Source organism: Trichoderma atroviride, chromosome 3 (assembly GCF_020647795.1).
Source record: "Trichoderma atroviride chromosome 3, complete sequence".
In the NCBI taxonomy this organism is placed as follows: Eukaryota; Fungi; Ascomycota; class Sordariomycetes; order Hypocreales; family Hypocreaceae; genus Trichoderma; species Trichoderma atroviride.
The window spans coordinates 4,987,856-5,005,838 of NC_089402.1; the positions used below are offsets into that span (position 1 = coordinate 4,987,856).

General features: G+C 49.8%; 5 protein-coding genes across 6 annotated transcripts; 3 read left to right on the plus strand and 2 right to left on the minus strand.

Moving 5' to 3' along the window:
* The first annotated feature begins 84 nt into the window (after positions 1-84).
* TrAtP1_006959 (uncharacterized protein) lies at positions 85-4,891 on the plus strand. Its single transcript, XM_066113332.1, has 7 exons — positions 85-652; positions 711-1,140; positions 1,299-3,048; positions 3,112-3,247; positions 3,312-3,621; positions 3,692-4,083; positions 4,144-4,891. Exons 3-7 carry the CDS (start codon positions 2,381-2,383, stop codon positions 4,615-4,617), a joined length of 1,980 nt encoding a protein of 659 aa, XP_065969418.1. The 5' UTR covers positions 85-652; positions 711-1,140; positions 1,299-2,380; the 3' UTR covers positions 4,618-4,891.
* On the minus strand, positions 4,870-9,572 carry TrAtP1_006960 (uncharacterized protein). 2 transcript variants are annotated; one of them, XM_014082241.2, is made up of 4 exons: positions 8,615-9,572; positions 8,012-8,214; positions 6,132-7,942; positions 4,870-6,072 (listed from the first exon to the last, which is right to left on the minus strand). In XM_014082241.2, exons 1-4 carry the CDS (start codon positions 8,631-8,633, stop codon positions 5,349-5,351), a joined length of 2,757 nt encoding a protein of 918 aa, XP_013937716.2. In that variant the 5' UTR covers positions 8,634-9,572; the 3' UTR covers positions 4,870-5,348. The 2 variants fall into 2 exon arrangements, with proteins under 2 accessions (XP_013937716.2, XP_065969419.1); XM_066113333.1 differs by having other exon boundaries at positions 8,012-9,572.
* Positions 9,573-9,579: 7 nt separating this feature from the next.
* TrAtP1_006961 (uncharacterized protein) lies at positions 9,580-10,065 on the plus strand (the record flags this gene model as incomplete). The annotated part of the gene is made up of 2 exons (XM_066113334.1): positions 9,580-9,791; positions 9,862-10,065. The coding sequence occupies exons 1-2, from the start codon at positions 9,711-9,713 to the stop codon at positions 10,063-10,065; spliced, it is 285 nt and encodes a 94-aa protein (XP_065969420.1). The 5' UTR covers positions 9,580-9,710.
* Positions 10,066-12,382: 2,317 nt separating this feature from the next.
* TrAtP1_006962 (uncharacterized protein) lies at positions 12,383-13,726 on the plus strand (the record flags this gene model as incomplete). Its single annotated transcript, XM_014082240.2, has 1 exon — positions 12,383-13,726. The coding sequence occupies one exon, from the start codon at positions 12,383-12,385 to the stop codon at positions 13,724-13,726; it is 1,344 nt and encodes a 447-aa protein (XP_013937715.1).
* Positions 13,727-16,367: 2,641 nt separating this feature from the next.
* Positions 16,368-17,512, minus strand: TrAtP1_006963 (uncharacterized protein; the record flags this gene model as incomplete). Its single annotated transcript, XM_066113335.1, has 1 exon — positions 16,368-17,512. A coding segment is annotated over exon 1 (1,058 nt), but the record flags the coding sequence as incomplete, so codon positions are not given.
* Between the last annotated feature and the right edge of the window lie 471 nt (positions 17,513-17,983).

Below are 17,983 nucleotides of genomic sequence, written 5' to 3' on the forward strand. Positions count from 1 at the left end.
ACTTCACATCGATGAGGTGAATTTGAGCTTTCTTTCACGGATACCGGCACGGAAGAAGGCGCTTTGCAATGACTAGCAGATGGCGAGATTTGTAGATGGAAAGACGTCAGCTGCTACGGGAGCAACATGCCGTCCAAACAGCTGACGATTTGAAAATCGATAACTGAAGCATGGGAAACCAATTCTCTCAAGGCTGTATACCCGTCAGTTCAGAATAAGACCATAGCGCAGTCCATCGTCTCTTGCACAGCTGCCAGCTCTGCTCAGCTCTGTTCCTGTTCAGTGCTCAGCCGCACATGATGAATCCCGTCGCTTTGCGTCCGACAAGAACGTGCCACCCAGCGGTCCTTGACCTCAGGACCGGGGTAAATCACGTCAAGTGCCCAATTAGGCAGGTCAAAATGCTTATCCTTGATGCCGACAAATAGAATAATCGAAAGGCGAGTGGCGTGGCGGGTCTAACAACCTTAAGATAACCTAGAACTGGCGAGTCCACAAAAGCGGACGAGGCTTGCTTAGTGCGGGCATTGGCGAGAGAAATAATCCGTCGCTTTGCACGCACTGGAGGCTTGTAGAGTTGAATGAGATCAAGACTCGTTGTTGCTGGCTGCGAGACGCAAACGGGTGAATGAAGAGAAGCTTAAGAGACGAGGTGAACTGCAATTACGACATCATGTCTACATGTAATCAGTCGCTAACAAGGTTCGAAGAGATAAGAATCGGCCCTGATAAGACATCATCAGTGCGCCCAATGCTAGGGAGCAAATTTGCGCATCTCGGCGCCTAAAACAGGCACAAGCCTGGCGCCGGAAGCTCGCTGTAGGTTGCTGCTAACGGTAGCCAGCGGCCTAAACAGTCCCTAACAGCGCTAAGCGAAGTGCTTATCCTGCTAGCTCGCACTTCTAGAACCCTTCCTCCGCGCCATGAAAGCGTGGCGCTTTCTAGCAGCTCTTCTCTCACTATTCAGCCAACCAACCACAATCCAATCAATCACCGGACCAGGCACCAGCATGGCTCGCAAAGGCCTTGGCACGTCTGATGAATGGCTTGGGCTGTGTATTCACGGAGCCCGCACGTTATTGATTCGACGCTGTGTCTCCCAGGGTTCTCCAATTCCCCAATTCGCCCCAAGTTTTCTCGGTACGTAACCAGAATTGGCCCCTCGGCTGATGCTTTCTGCGAGACTGGAGTCCAACAAGGGCTTCGGTAAGCTGAGACAATGGCTTTGGGTCATTGCTTCAACTTATAGATACGATGAATGCCGTTGTTCATATTGATGACTTACTAACAGCATCAAGCGAGCAGATAAGGGACTTGGACCGTCGGCGGGGCGAGATAACATGGCGATGGATGGCAAGGAACGCAATGACCCGACTCGTGGCAAACTGCCAGGGCCTCTCCAGGATGCTACCATCGGCTCACGTCTGTGGTCGCTCATTGCTAGGCGACGACTCGCGTAGAGATCAGCCCCAATCCCCTCGCATGGCACAAACAAGATTGGTGCCACTGCCACCGGGCCCGAGTCAGGCGACATGATCCGCTGCTGCACGCAATCAGGACATCAACACTAACTTGAGACAAACCAGCCGTTCCTCCACCTGCTCGGGTGGCTGGAGAAGAAAAAGGAACCAAGCGATGATGCGGCAGCCTTGCAGCGATCGCTCCAAACCACGACTTCAGGTACAAGATGCTACTTACACATACGTATCTACATGCCGGCCAAAGAAAAGCTGTGATGGATACAAATGTGGAAAAAAAAAAAGACAGACAGATAGAGGGGACGCAAACTCTACGCCGCCAAAGCGCCATCATCCCCCAACTTTCCCCAGCCAAGACCGCCGGGCTTTGGCCAGAGCGTCAACATCTTGCCAATCTACAGCATTTGATGTGCTGAGTGGGACTCCATCAAGCTAAAAATAAGAGTTAGCTCCCTTGGCGGACGCTCAAGTAGTACATACAAGTACTACACAATCGCGGAAAAGAGCGGTCTTCCAGTCTCAATCGACCAAGCCTCAAAGGCCTCGCCCCCGGTCAATGCAGCCCACAAGGCCGTGCTCTTTGCCTCTCTCAGCTTCCTTCTCCACCGCCGATGACCCAACTTCGGACTTTTTGCTCGTTTCTGCTTGCGGCTAGTCCAGCGATAGGCCTAGCCTGATGATAGCAAGGTCGAGATTTGGGCACGTCCCCATGGCTTGGTATGGGGTAGCCTCGGGGCTTCCTTGTGTACTTGTACATGCTGCAAGTGCGTATACATGGAGGCTGGAACAGAACATGGAACGAGCCTGGCTGACTGGGTAAACCTAAACCCAACGCTTAATAGGCCGTGGTAGGTGCAAAGGCATACTCCGTAATTCTCCATAGGTACATGCATCTCTGATGGATGCCGACGGCCCTAGCACCAAGCCGTATCGTTTATAACCTTCCGGGGGCTGCCTCTTCCGTGCGAAGGCCTTTCCTTCTATCCATCGCGGTCTTTTCTCTTGTCTGTCGCTTCTCATCTGCTGTCGACGACTCTGGTGGCCAAGAGTATCTGTATTGTGCGAGGAGCCGCCGCCAGGTGATTATAGGCTACTCTTCTGACTTTCAGCTTTCTCCTCCTCTCGCGACCGAACCCCGATCAGTTGTCAAGAATCTCCCCGCCATGAGCTCTCAAGACGACGGGCTCTACGCCCATTCTCCCAACAATACTGGGTATGGCCACGATGCCGAAAAATTCAGCAACGGCGAGGGCAACTTCGAAAATGTTCACATCCGGGGCTTGGAGACCTCAGCTGAGACGTCTCTGCACCGCGGTCTCAAGGCCCGTCACATTTCTATGATTGCTATCGGTGGCGCGCTCGGTACAGGTCTCATCATTGGTACCGGCAAGGCTCTCGCTCAAGCTGGACCTGGTTCATTGCTCATTTCGTACTGTTTCGTCGGACTTCTCGTCTTCGGTGTTATGGCATCTCTGGGAGAAATGGCGGCTTGGCTACCCATGAGTGCTGGATTTACGGGCTACGCGACGCGATACTGCCATCCATCTTTGGGATTTGCTCTTGGCTGGACGTGAGTTGTGATTCTACTGCAATTTACAGATTTGGAGAGTGAAATCGCTAACGGAAACTCAAGATACTGGTTCAAGTACATCATCACTACTCCGAATCAGTTGACAGCTGCCGCATTGGTCATTCAGTTCTGGTTACCTCGAGACAAGGTCAATCCAGGCGTCTGGATTGCCATCTTCTTAGTCATTATCATCGTTGTCGTATGTGTATTTCTTTTTCCGCCTTTTCTTTTTAGTTTCCTACTCTATCCTAACAATTTCTCAGAATTACCTAGGAATTGAACTCTTTGGCGAGCTGGAATTTTGGCTGTCATCTTTCAAGGTCATTATCATCGTCGGCATCATCATCTTCGCTCTCGTCATTGCTTGCGGAGGCGGCCCCGGTGGCGATGCTCCTGGCTTCCGATACTGGCACAATCCCGGCGCATTTGCTGAATTGTATGCCGAGGGTCCTTTGGGCAAATTCCTCGGCTTCTGGTCTGTCATGGTCAACGCAACTTTTGCTTACCTTGGAACCGAGCTGGTTGGTGTTACTGCTGGTGAAGCCCAGAACCCTCGACGAAGCATTCCTAAGGGTATGTTTTTCTTTTCTTTTCTTCCTACCGGTTGCACTTCTGCATTGCAGGCACTAACGAATTCCCGCAGCCATCAAGCTTACTTTCTTCCGTATCCTCTTCTTCTACTGCCTCAGCATCTTCCTCATCGGCATGATCGTTCCCTATAACAGCCCGGATCTCGCCTTCGCCAACAAGCAGTCTACAAGTGCCAACGCCTCGCCTTTCGTTGTCGCGGCCACTGTCGCCGGTGTCAAGATCCTGCCTCACATCATCAATGCTTGCATCCTGGTCTTTGTCTTTTCCGCCTCCAACTCTGATCTGTACATTGCGAGCCGAACCCTCTACGGCCTTGCGTCAGATAATGCAGCCCCAGCTATTTTCAAGAAGACGAATAAGCGCGGCGTGCCCTACCCGGCGCTTGCCCTCTCTGCAACGATTTCGTGTCTTGCATTCATGAACGCTTCTACCAACAGCACGGTGGTACGTTTCTTTTATTATCCCTCGTGATAAATAATGGGTCTATTTTAACACGATTATCAGGTCTTTGGCTACTTCGTTAACCTTGTTACCATCTTTGGTATTTTGACTTGGATTTCCATCCTTGTCACCTACCTCTTCTTCCTGCGCGCTCGCCGCGCCCAGAACATCCCCGATAGTGCCATGCCTTATGTCGCCCCTCAAGGATTTTGGGGTACCGTCGTCTGCCTGGCCTTTGTCATTCTTATCAGCTTGACAAAGAACTTCAACGTCTTCATCCGCACTAAGGACTCCGATTTTGATTATAAGAACTTCATTACAGGATACCTTGGAATTCCTCTCTACATTACCATGCTCTTCGGGCACATGCTCCTCACCGGCAGTCGAGGCGTTAAGCCTCACGAGGCCGACTTTTACACCGGAAAAGACATCATCGATTCACAGGAGGCGGACTACCTGGAGCAAGAACAGATTAAAAACGCAGACAGCCAGGGCGCGCGTAAGTTTTACAACCGTTATGTTGCGTGGCTTTTCTAAAAGCCGTACTGGAGTTATGAATGGTCCTGTTGCTTTGAGAGATGGGCGAGTTTGGGACTGTGATAGACTGGGCTGGTTCTCCGTTTTTACAATTATGAATACAAGGCATATGATATGGTATACCTTATGCTACGAAATATTGTCAATATTATGATTAGATGCGTATAGATTCACATTGAATACCCTAGTGGCTCTTTAAGAGACTTGCGAGGCACAGCTTCTCCATGGTAGACAAATCGGAAGCGACATATTCAGAATCACAAATGTTTCATCATCATCTAGCGTATTCTAAAATATCTGCTATGCAAATGCGTTTCTGCAAAATGAGAAGAATAAAAACAAGACAAAAAGAGAAACGCCACCAACTCACACACATTCGTTCAAAAGAACGCCCCGTCGTGTGTTACATAAAGAAAGGGAAAGAAATTCCACACAGGCCGTAAAAACATATGCATGCAGGAAGACAGATGGCTACACAAACCAAGCCTCCTCCCTTCTGCTTCCCTTCTACCGCAAAAATTCCAACATTTCGTCGGGATGTGTGTGTGCTTTCCCTTCCTGTCATAGAATATATATAAAAGGGGGTATAATTCAAGAAGAAATGATAATAGCACCATGTTTTATCGTAGCCCGCTGAGAGCTTTGTATAATTTTTTTTCTTTCGATCTTTTTTTTCCAACTACGTTTGTCAAATTCGTTCAACCTTCGATGGGTCTTAGACAATGCCTTTTTTAGACACCTCTGAATAGACGGACGATGAGGAACCACATGGCTCCCAAGAATTTGAAGCTGCTCAGGGCTGCCACACTCCAGAGGACGACAGCCATGTAAATGTTGGATCGCTCTGTTTGCTGGTTCTCAATATCCTGCTCGTTACCAGGCGTGATCCTCTCCAGGCCAGCAGAGCTCAAAACCACGGCTGCAAGAGCAAAGTTGGAAATCATCCAGATCAGCACGACACCAGTTCGTACACCTCTGTAGTAGTCCATCTGCTTCTCTTGCAGCTGAGCTTCTGTGGGCTCTGACTTGACTTCCTTGAATTTGACGCTGAAGACGGAGACTTCTCGCTGATACTGGGCATTCAAATCACCCTCATCGGGAAGATCTGTTTTGCCCTGGCCGTCTTTGGTGTTGACGGACGGCAGCTTTTCCACTTTGTCGTCGCCCTTGGTACCCCAGGAGACATCGTGGGTGTTGCAGAAGGCGTAGACGTTGAGAATGTTGGTAAAGGTTGGCGTCAGGAGCATGTACTGAAGGAACGAGGTAATCATGTGCCATGGATCGAACATGAGGATAGATGCAATAAGCCAGATGCCGTAGGTCGACATGACGGAAACGATGAGCGTGTAGAAAACCTGATTCTTAAAAATTTCGCTAATGCTGAAGCCACCTCCGCTGTGAATATCTGCGATAATGGCTTTGACGGCGATGAAAATGGCAGCAAACATCAAGTATCTAGTCAATTCGGGTTAGCGAGCGCTTAGTTAAGGTGAAAGAAGGAAGGAAAAACGTACATCATGATACCAGCCCAGAACCAGACCATGGCAGTGTAAAGCTTGCCAGAACCAGCGGGCCGATTACCCAAAGACAAGACGAAACAAGTAATCAGGCAAACGCCATACAACCACTCAAATACAACGCCCAGGATATTGCCAACGTTGCCCAGGAGATCCTCCGAGCCCAGACTTGTAATCAGGATTTTGAAGACCAAGAAGAAGTTACCAATTGCGAACCAAGCAAAGATCATGTTGATGGTGTTGAAAACAAATTCGATGAAGAAGGCAATTTTCCGGAAGAATGAATGGTCGGAGCGGAAGAAGTCGTGGAAATGAGCAATGGCATAGATGGCGGCGAAGAAAGAACCGTTGAGCCAACGACGTCGCTGGAGGACCAATTCCGTGACTGTGTCGGGCACATCAGTCTCGCCGGTGGCAGACTTGACGTACTGCAGGATCCAGTGGCAGTTTCGCTTAGTGACCAGCTCGAAGCAGAGAATACGATCTTCGGCCAGGTACATGTTGGACTCGAAGAGACCTGCTTTGTGGCCACCATGCAGCGTTTCACCCAAAAAGTACTTTTCGAGAGGGCCTTGGCCGTTCTTATCGTTCTGCAAGGCGACATACCGATAAGCTGAAAAGGCACCGGGCAAGACGGAGATGAAGCCAAAGGCCGACTCCAAGGGCTTATCCAGAATGTTGCTCATCTTGTATTCAAAGTTTTGCGTTGCGACCAGAGGGTTGATCAAGTTTTTGCCACCAGTACCCAACATGGCCTTGATCTCACCACAGGCGCCTCCGCACATGGGTTCCAGATCGAACGCTTTCCACAGATGGTAGATGGAACTACCACCCGGTCTTGTACCGGCATCAATGAGGACGCAAATGTTGGGGTCCAGAACGCGGCCAAATGCCTGGAAAAACCATCTGTGGGAGTTGATCTTCTTCGCATTCTTCTCTTTGAGACAGAAGAGCAGCTGGACAGGCGTTCGGCGATGAACGAGCGAGACGACGTCCTTGGTCAACTGCAAGTGCGTCTGGGTGGTGTATTCGTAGATGTGCGCCGTCACATCCTTGTTGTTCACCTGCTGCTTGGCGATACCCTCTTGGTAAACTCCAAGACCAGCCAGCACTGCCCTTGTTCGGGGATTGATCTTGGAACGGCCGTCGCTGACGATGCAAACTACAATCTTCTTCCAGGCATCCTTGCCCCAGGTCTTGCTGTTTGGGCGGTTGCACATGTATTCAATGTTCTTGAAAACACCAACCATGGTTCGTGCAAACAGGACATCGTCTTCATTGTACATGGTAACAACGATGAACAGTTCAGTGTGACGAGGCTTGCTGAAGAGTCTCTGACGCAGCGTAAAATTCTCATCATAGAAGTCTTTGGGATCGCAGGTCGCAGCCGAGTATCGCATGTGGGTAAACTCATCACGCTCGCCGTGAGGGTTTTCGCGCAACATTACAGGCGGCACCGGGCAATCAAGCACCAGATTGCCACGGTATAGAAGCACCTGCTTCACCGTCTTCCATCTTTTGATGCCACCCTGTGGTGTAACAGGCCGGGTCTCTTCCTGCTGGGTGAGAGGGTGGTCGGAGTTATTATGTGAGAGCATCGGTCGTTGGTCGTCATAGTCGTAGCCCTGCTGGTCGTAGCCTTGTTGGTCGTAACCGGGCTGATCGTAACCCTGGTGCTGGTCGTAGCCTTGGCCGCCGTGCTGCGGTTCATAAGGAGCGTTGTAGTAAGCATCGTGATGGGCCTCTGGGTTTAATGAGTAGTCGGACGGGTTCTGGCTGTGGTTGTAGGATAAAGCATCAACCGAGGCCTAATGAAGACTCAGTCAGTCGCCGCAACTCTTGGACGGTTTACGAATAGCATCATGCTGAGCACTCACAGCGGGGTTGATGTGTAGCTGATCGCTTGGGGATGCCAGCCGGCCAATATGAGGAGGCATCTGGGCATTCTGAGGATGATGCTGGCCATAGGGATTCTCGTCCATCTGGTATCCCTGCTGAAGCGGGTTTCCAGGCGACGGAGTCCTATATGGGTTACCCCGAGGATCCATCTGGTGATGCTGGTCGTCCTCGTAGTTGTGGTCTGCGGGTATAATTCGTTAGATGCGGTGAAAGGCCAAAGGAGGGCGAGCCAGTCGTCGAGTGCAAAGAAAAGGCCAAACACGGAATAAGAAGTGAGTGTGGTATGAGAGAAGAAGAGAGAGGTGGAAACAACGCAACGATGCGCGCCCCAGGGCCAACTGTACGGCAGCTAGCAGTATATATCACGTAGCACGTAGCACGTAGCCTGCCGCAACCCCAGGGATCTTGGGGAGAAGCTAACCAAGAGCGTCGAGCATCGCAATGGGAAGAGGGTGAAGATGTCGCAACAGGGAGTCGTAGGGACGAAGTGGGCAAAAGTGGGTGTTCGAGATTAAGCGGGCAGGGGGTCGAGGGCCAAGAGTCGTCAGAAGGGGCAATTGGAAGATTGCAAGCATACATACCTAGGCGATTATACGACATGGTTGGCGCGAATCAATTGGCCGTGCTAGTGATGGACGGTACTAGGTACTACTCGTAGAGAAAGGCAGAGGTAGAGGTGATGTGGCGAGCGATGTAGATGACGATGATGGAGCGCAGGTTCTTGTCCTTCTCTCCCTTCCACGTTGCTTCTGGTGGCGCGTGGAATGGAGTCGAGCCCAAGAAGGCGGCGCAGCAGCAACTCTGCGTCGTCGTCGTCTGATGGTTTGGAGGAAGCAAGGGCCTGTGCGCGCACCCTGGGATGGTTCAGGGCCTTGTCGACGAAGCTCCAATGAGCGGCTTTGGGGTAATATGCAAGGTACGTCGGGGCCGTGTTTCTGTCGACTTTCGCAGATCACCTGTGTCGCGCGAAAAGCTAGGGTTGCTGGCAAAGGGTACGAAGCAGATACAGCACGTAGGTCGGTGGGAAATTGGGAAAACGCCGCTACTACCGCAGGTACAACGGGGGATCTTGTCGCTGGACGCTAAATCGTAATCGTAATTGCGGTAATCAATCTCTCGGCGTGTCTGTCGCAAATCAGAGCGCAGAGGCGCATAAGAAAGAAGAGAAAATGATGAGGATGCGAAAAGACCAAACGGCGGTTTCACAGCTGCTGAGTTTCAATGAAGCTGGAGCCGAAGCCCCAGAGACCCCTTCAGATGACCCCCTTGGCCCAGCTGTCGGTTTCAGAGGTGCTAGTGGGGGTTTAGTGGCCTGTAGCGTCTCGTCGGGGCTTGGGGTGGTCCTGGCGGAAGGCAGACTGGCGGGCTTTTACTGGTCCACGGCGCGCAGCACCCCACCAATTGCCTTGGCGACGGGGGGAGCGCAAACAGTGACGTCGATAAGATACCACATCGAACGGACCAAAGCAATGCTGCGTGTTTTGTAGCACAAGCTCAGGGGCGCGCTGAGTGCCTTGTGCGCTGTCCTACCACACGCACCCTCAACTGTTATTGCACATGTTGTATTTGTTCTGTGTGTAAAGAGTGAGAGTCTCTCACCATGTATCCGCTTCATCAAACATGCCTACCGGGGAGGGGCGCAGAGAGGCGCTACTGCAATTAAGAAAGGGCGGCTAGATGGCGGCACGACTCCTCCATGCTGCAATGATCATCATGCGCGATATCACATCCTACATGTCAATACTACCTATAAAGAAGGTACGAGCCAGCTACACGTCTCTCACATGACGGTATATGACGGACACATCTTAGTGAATTAATTCGTCAGCGCCTCCATCCCGTCGACATTCATGCTGCGAGCATAGCATCCCCGATTTCCACAGAGAATCTCCATTACGAGAAAGAGCTAAAAATAAACATTTGCCACGGATCTGGAAGAAAGCCTCCCGCCGTCAGCTGTAGAAGCAAAACCCCCATCAGAACTCAGCCTCGCGAATACCATCCAATCATGGTCTCTGGTGGCGTCGCATAACGGGTTAAGGGCCTCCAAGCCTCCTGTCCACGCGTTGCCTTTGTCGTCACGGCTGATGCGTCTAGTAAAGTCAATCGCTCGACCATGACCAGTCTAGGGATCGCTCTTTTTTGGAAAATTCCTTCTCCTAATGAAGATCAGCATGGTGTCGTTGAAATGCTCCAGATTTTACAATGGGCCTCATTGTTTGTAGGCAAATGGCCGATAGAGGATGGCAAGATGGAAACCTGTCCTGGGTTCCCATATCTACTAAACATCTTGTTTCCTCCCAATGCAGCAGATGTCTCAATAGCAAAGCTGACTGCAAAACAGTGCATGAGCAAAAATATTGCACCATGTCAGCAGCCAGGCTACTTTACTAGTCTCTAGGTCTTCCCTTCAGCCTCAGATTTAGAGTGTTGGCATTTTTTCCTTTGACCAAACAAATGCGGGGCTTTCAAACTGCCTCGCGGGGCATCTTGAACTTAACGCTAGGGTTTAGCTGACGTGTCGAATTGCTTCAGAACTCTTCCCACTGCCATGACATGGGTATCTACAGCTACAAGCACAAGACTTCTGTCTACGAGATATACGAGTCTACTAACAGCAGTTGACTGCGAGTAGATTATTAGACTCGCTACAAGTTAAGCTAGAATCGTGAGCATTTGTTAACTTGAGATGGGTACCAAACCCGTCTGCAACATCGATTGCGCCACCAACTGCGCAAGGTAGATATATTTAGCTGTCGTTCCAAATCTGCACTTTAATATCATAATACGGAGTAAATAAGCTTAATTAATAATCGTTTTCTCCGTGTTGTCGGCAGCTTTCTCTTCCAAGGGTAGATACTACGCCGAGTACCTCTTGAATTTTCTCCTTCCATCTGTCAGTAGGATGAATTAGTTTTACAAAGCATACCTATAAAAGGCGAGGCACATTGAATAAAACTATCCAAGTAACAAAGGTGCACGCGCTTGATTAACAATAGCTTAGTCCATGTCACTAAATGCGTTTTATACGCATCGTCTCTTCTTCTGACATAAGACACGGCCTACCATCTAAAGTATCTACGTGTAAGCTAGAGTCCGGAAGAGGCTGCCGAAGCTTTGGGCCAAGTCAGATGCGTTTGCAGGTACGAATACCCAACATAGACATAAGCAAGCTAAGGGTGCTGTTGGATTTCAAGCCATCAAAGCGTATGATGCCTGATGTGACATAACTTGGCTTCCATGTCTCACAACTTTAGGGATAGCCTGCTAGCCATCGCTTATTAACATACCGCGGATAATTTTATCACTATTGGGTAGTATAGCAAGATATCTTTGCGCCGATGAAGGCGCGATAGTATACCTAGCAGAAGGGCTGTGTATTCAGCTCAGAAATTTCAAGTCACATAATAAATACCCTATATACTTTCTATATATGAGAAGGCGTGGATTTTATTTCACCAAATCTCAGCCAGGTCAATATTCCTCACAGAAGGACTTTAAATGTCTTAGCTCCATCACGTAAAAAAGCCATGTCTCAATTCCAACCTGCTGTCTCATAAGTGCACACTCTGCTTAGAAGAGGCGGGGTTCATAGTACGTTGATGAATGCGGGGAGCCGCTATTGTGTGCACAAGGCAGTAAAAACATTCCATTTTTGAGACAGTGTTACATCACCAACAAGAATAAAGCCGCAGTAGCACAGTCATATGCATTCTTCTTTTAAACTCCCCTTTGCATGACTTCTTGTCTCAACAGACAGCAGTTCAAAGGCGCCAAATGTCGAGCATCTAGTCTAGGTAATTGTTGCTGGAAAACGATAGGGCGAGAGCGGGGTCCTGCGGGCGCAGCCGATCCTCGATGTCGCCTTAATGAAACAAAGAGCAGAGATAGCATGTAAGTAATGGAACATTATTAGAAGAGCCAAGTCCTTTAGAGCGGTAGGGCTGTACAATGAGGGTTAAAGGAACACGAATATATCAGACGTGATCCGGCAAATATAAACTAATAATTTCCCAAATCCGCACTGCAGCTCTAAAACTTATACTGTACATGTCCTCACGTCACCTCACCATTTGTGCCACGTTTCCTACTCAGACAATCAGACATACATGTAAGCACGCCACTAATACTTATAGTGCATCCATCGCTTATCGCAATACGCCTATAACTTTGGAATCAATTACACATTGCGTAAATAAATTTAACGCGTTAGTTAAAAGAGGGGGATAGCTAGCAATTCCTCCATCTGCCAGCCGAAGCTCTATCAAGGTCGCCGCATTGGCATAGCACATCTCGCTTTCATCAGTCGTCGCGATCGCAGACAAACTCGACTTACACAGATACACATAATGGAGGACTTTTCCAAATACCAGGATGTCTTTGGGCAACTCATGTTTCTCAAAACTTACACCCAAATCGTCTTCGGCTTTCCCACGCCAGAGCCGGTATCCGACGAAGCCATTACAGCAGACCTTGAAGCAGCGGCAAAGACGCTCACAGATGCATTCCCTTGGCTCTCGGGGCACGTTATCCGCGAAGGAGCCGCTCCAGGCAAAACCGGCCTCGCAAAAATCGTTCCATATGCTCCAGGGACTCGCCTCACTCCTGTGGTGGCCAAGGACTGTCGCAAGCTTTGTCCGTCGCTTCAGACAATCGTGGACGCAGGTGCGCCAATGTCGATGCTTGATGGCGAAATCTTGTCTTCGCGAGAGGGAATTCCCGTCGGGTACGATGAATCAATCGAGCCGGCTCCGGTGCTGCTCATCCAAGCCAACTTCATTGAAGGTGGTGTACTCGTCACATTCGCCGGCCAGCACAATATTGTCGACATGAACGGTCTAGCTCAGCTGATTCGGCTGTTCGCAAAGGCCTGCCGGGGCGAGTCATTTACGCAGCTTGAACTCGAGCAGGGAAATCGGGATCGTAGGAACGTCATTCGACTTTTGGCCCCAGATGAGCCAAAAACCGACATTGCTCCCTTTCGCGTTCAGGGTGACCATCCGGAGCCAGATGTGCCTTCGAAGTGGGTGTACTTTCACTTCCCTGGTTCGAGTCTAGCAGAACTCAAGAGTGTTGCTTCCATGCCAGGCTCCTGGGTCTCGACTGACGATGCTCTGTCTGCGCTGGTGTGTCAAAGGATCACGGCTGCGCGAATTCAGCGTCTTGGATCTGGTCAGCCTGGAGCAACTGCGACTTTCTGCCGCGCCATTAATTCGCGGCGCTACGTAGAGACGCGAGTCCCTCCAGAGTACATGGGTCACATGGTGTACTGCATCGACCGAAAATTACCACTGGATGATGCTGCGGGCGCCATGGATCTCTCAGTCCTCGCTGGAAAGTTCCGTGATGATCTTAAAAATCTGCAGCCCGTTGCAATCCACAGCTTTGTGACAGCATTATCAGAGACTGAAGACAAAGGTTCCCTGGTGTACGGAGCGACGCTGGATGCTTCCAAGTACGATGTCATGTTTTCAAGCTGGGCTGGACAGGGGCTATACCAGCAATCCTTTGGAAAGCTGGGGAACCCGCTAATAGCGAAAAGACACAGGTTCAAGCCCATGGAAGGTCTTATATACTTCATGCCTAGGACGGACGCTGGAGATATTGATGTGGCTGTATGCTTAAGAGAGGAGGATATTGATCGCTTAAGGGTGGATGAGGTCTTGACAAAATACGGAAGGTATATTGGCTGAGCATTGCCGAAAGGATAGATGTAAATATAGACGAGATACATGAATTAAAACTGGGAGAAATACAGGATTGGCAAGTTTCGGGACGATTCAGCCGTCTTTAGCTGCCACTTACTCTCTTGGCTGAATCAAGATGGCGCAAGAAATTGTCTACTCGGTCAATTAGAAAAACAAGTCTTTCGCAATGCCACCGTTGCCTTCAGTGTGGAAAAAAAAACCAGCGTCATACCTGAAATTTTCCAGCGCCTTGCAAAGTCCGATACAGCATTTCTGAGAGTACTCCTATCTTCTGCCGGTAATCCATCCACACAAAGCCCGTCCAGGTGAGCAGCGGCGCCATATAAGCAACATAATCCTATGAAGCACGGTCTGGTGCTGTTAAACCAGCCGTGTTTCTCTAGCCATTCGGATTCGGCGCGGCATGTTTCAATAATCATATTGCGTGCGCAGGTGAATGTTAATATGCTCTTCGGATTGTGCCTTGCTACCTTGTAGTAGTCATTTGTGCGATATAGCATAATTAAGGCACTTGCAATCATGGTTAAGCCCAATATTCCAGAAGGATGAGAAAGGGATTATGCATCGCTCACCTGAGAGTCATGGCAATAGTTTCGCAAATAGGAAACTTGCTTCCTTCAGACATACGAATGTAATCACCAATTTCATTGCACATTACTCTTTCCACCGCTTCATATTTGGTGAAATCATAACTTCTTATCGCCCTCAGCATATCTCCCATGCGAATAGAATGCTCGGCTCGAGCCAAGAAGTTCCGGATAGGATCTTGTGAGTAGAGATCGGCTTGTGTTACTCTTAAGATGGCAGAGTTTGGGGGAAGGTGAGCCTCCTCTACTAGATATGGCAGACAGTGATCGATGGTAGACAGAGCAATAGTGCTGTGTGTTTAGGTTAGAATGGTTTTATGCTGTTAAAAGAATAGCCGTGCTTGTAGCTTACCGATCCAGTAAGATAATTGCGCTCCAATGGAGATCTAGCTCGTGTTGGCTGCGATAATCTTTGACAGCACTATCCTTTGAATCTGCCGCAAAATATTCGCTGAAGCCGAGTCGCCGAATGAGACCAATGCATAATGTCAAGGTTTCATACGCTTCTCTGCCCAAACCATGGCCACACGCGTACATTGTTAGGATAATGCCACATTGCAGCAGCTGAATATCTGGAGACGCCTGAAGAACGGCAAAGAGCTGCCGCGCTGTGCGGTATAAAACGCTCTGTGCCGGATGAGGCGAATACTGGCAAGGGCTTTCCGAGAATATGTGCATGGAAAGCAGCAATAGAGCAAAGTTGTCGCGATTAGCCGCGCCCAAGATAAAACCGCCCGAGATGAATTGCGCTGCTTGGCTGTAGACAGTCTCCTTGTCCAAGAAGGGAAACCAGTGATAGGCAAGACTGAAATACTTGGCCACAATATCTGTCAAGTCAATGGAGGCATGGCCAAACATGTCTCTGACGAGAAAAGATAGCGATGCTTGGGAGGAGTCTCCTTCAGCATAACAGCTGGAATTTGAGCAAGCTGCCCAGAGCAGATTGCGCTCGCCAAGAGGAGATAGATGGAACCGACAAGGACTGGAGCACGGTAGCAGCATGTCAGCCGTGCTGTTAAATATCGGTGCGAGCCCGCGGGCTGGCGCATCGTTCCTTGTTGGATAGACACATCGAACTGCTTTCCTAACAGCCATGACGTTAGTGATGTGCGTGCTTGTGGTCAGCAGACACGAATTAACGGCACAAGAGGCTCACATAGAACAACGAGAGCATTGAGGAAGAACCCTGTCGCAACGCTGCTTTTGACGCCGGCAGTTTAAGCACGTTCCGGGGACGTAACCGGACCGAGCAGCGGCAACTTTGACTTCATTGCCGCTTGACGCCAGGACTGCTAGGTCGGCCATTCTGAGAGGAGGTGGATGCTCAATGGATACGTGACTTGGGAGGGCAAGGCGAAGATGCGATACTAGACAGGATGAATCGGGCAATCGCTGGCGAGTATGTATGTCGTAGGTTTGTGTCTTGGAAAAGACCAGCAGACGCAGGTTAATATGCCATCGGCCGACCCTTGTCAAGTCTAATCCGCCTCCTCCGGAAGCTAAATATAATTAGTACACAACTTAGTGCTTGACTTACTTGAATACGGTACCGGTACCGGTACACGAATTAGTAAAGAGACACAAGGTAAGCTCTGTATTGCTGAAGTAGCTTTCGAGTATCGATACAGAGACGCAAATGTCTGCACATGGTGGCGCCGAGCGAGCATTGCTCAAGAGTTGTCTAGCTCTACAGTGCGCTCCAAACTGAGTTCAAGCCCAGCATGCGTCGGACGATCCCTGTCGGTGGATCCGGAATGCCGATTGGGCAGCATGTAAGACGAATCCCGGGAATGCACCGCTAACCGACGGCTACTCCATGATATGCCATGTCAGGTCGGGAGGATCGAGATTGCGAAGACGCTTACTGGGATGCTGGATCTGTAATGAATCATGTCCCTGGGGATATGTACTGCAGCGCCGTGAAACCCAGTTAAGCCGTCGCTCTATATTTCTAATCATTCACAAACTGGTCAAGGAACTTGATCGTGGTGCTTTGTAATTCTATTACAGCCACTGCATACTGCTACACCAAGGACTTTGCATCATGTAACCTCGTTCTCGCATCCTCTTGCACCCTTTTTACAATATCAGCGGCCGGTTCCAGTTTCCTGACTAATCCCACTCCTGCCCCTGCCCAGATACAAGCAATGTCTCTCATGCTAACTTCCTCTGTCTGGGATCGCCTACTATCGTGGTAGAACTGTGTTCGTATCGAGTCCATATCCATTCCCTTCTCTTGGCTGTCGTAAAATGCGCCTCTCAAGCATCTGCCGTCGTATAATTGCGGCCATGGGTTTGCGCCCCAAATGTCATCAAATACCCGAGACCTCACAGTAGATTCTCCTCCATCCGAGGCCGCGAAAACTTCATCGCGAACATCTGAATCCATATCCGCTTCCTCTGCCCCGATGAATCGAGTGCCGAGAACTACGCCTTCAGCTCCAAGAGTTATAGCTGCCGCCACTCCTCTTCCATCCATGATGCCACCAGCTGCAAGAATTGGGATGTGAGAGAGCCCATGATCTTTGAGAGCGTCTGCCACTTCCGGAACCAGGGCCACCACGCTCGCTCCTTTTGCATGGCCGTGGCCTCCTGCATCACTTCCTTGCATTACCAAAGCATCCGGCTGGCAGCTCTGAGCTGCTTTCAAAGCAGCGCTGACGCTTCCAACCTGTATCCAAACCTTGGAAGACGAGGTTGTTTCTCGTATCCCTTCCGTCCAGGCTTTGATTTGCTGCGCATTTCCAAATGACAGCCAAACCACTGCAGGCTTGAACTTTGCAAAGATGGGTAGCCAGCGCTGGGGTGTGCTGCCAAAAACGATGATACCAACTCCTACTGGAAGGACGTCCAAATTCTGGTTCGTCGCCATAAAGTCCTTCAACTGGGCCTGAGCATTCTCCAGCTCGGCTTCCAGTCTAAGCGGACTGCCTGTGAATCCAATCTGTCCTAGACCTCCGCTCAAGGTCACGGCCACTGCGAGTTTACTGGTAGCAACGCCACTCATTGGCGCATTTGCAATAAACGGAAGCTGGATCCAGGGAAGATCGCGCTTCATTCTGCTGATATAAGACATGGTGCTGGACTCTGAATACATGTAAGTATTGACATAAGGCGAGGGAGAAGTCAAGTAATAAAGAATTATTAGAGATTTGGCAAGGCACAGAATTCGTATCCAGTATACATGCATATTTGTTGTCCAAATTTTAGGTGAGATATCCTGGCGCATATGTATACTTGCCGAGCTGGATACACGTATAGTCCAGCGCCTATAACCCGCCCACAACTACTTGGTATTTAATAATCATATTACCGCGGAAAGCTCTACCTTTGCCGAAATGTATGTAAACACAGCTGAAGAGCGGAAATCAACTTACACAGCTCCGCCAGCGATCCACACAGTATGCATGCTTTTGTTGTGCCCCATCACCATTTTGCAATCGAAGAAGCCCAAAATTCGGGCTTGAATCGGCAGAGATATCCGGCTAGGAGCGGAATAAAAGTATTGTAACCCCTCAAAAATAGATGAAGTTGATGTTGAATCCATCGTTTTTGTGCTAAAGGTTGGGGCTCTTCATCGGATCGTCGCGAGCTAATGCGGACTATCGCAAGACGAGCGTTCATGGTGTCTCCGAATCGGCTGTGAATATCGGCT

Coding starts and splice junctions, on each gene's coding strand:
- TrAtP1_006959 (XM_066113332.1), top strand. CDS start 2,381: ATGCCGACGGCCCTAGCACCAAGCCGTATCGTTTATAACCTTCCGGGG. Junction 3,049..3,111: donor GGATTTGCTCTTGGCTGGAC/GTGAGTTGTGAT, acceptor CGGAAACTCAAG/ATACTGGTTCAAGTACATCA. Junction 3,622..3,691: donor TCGACGAAGCATTCCTAAGG/GTATGTTTTTCT, acceptor GAATTCCCGCAG/CCATCAAGCTTACTTTCTTC.
- TrAtP1_006960 (XM_014082241.2), bottom strand. Junction 7,943..8,011: donor AGCTACACATCAACCCCGCT/GTGAGTGCTCAG, acceptor AGTCTTCATTAG/GCCTCGGTTGATGCTTTATC. Junction 6,073..6,131: donor TTCTGGGCTGGTATCATGAT/GTACGTTTTTCC, acceptor CGAATTGACTAG/ATACTTGATGTTTGCTGCCA.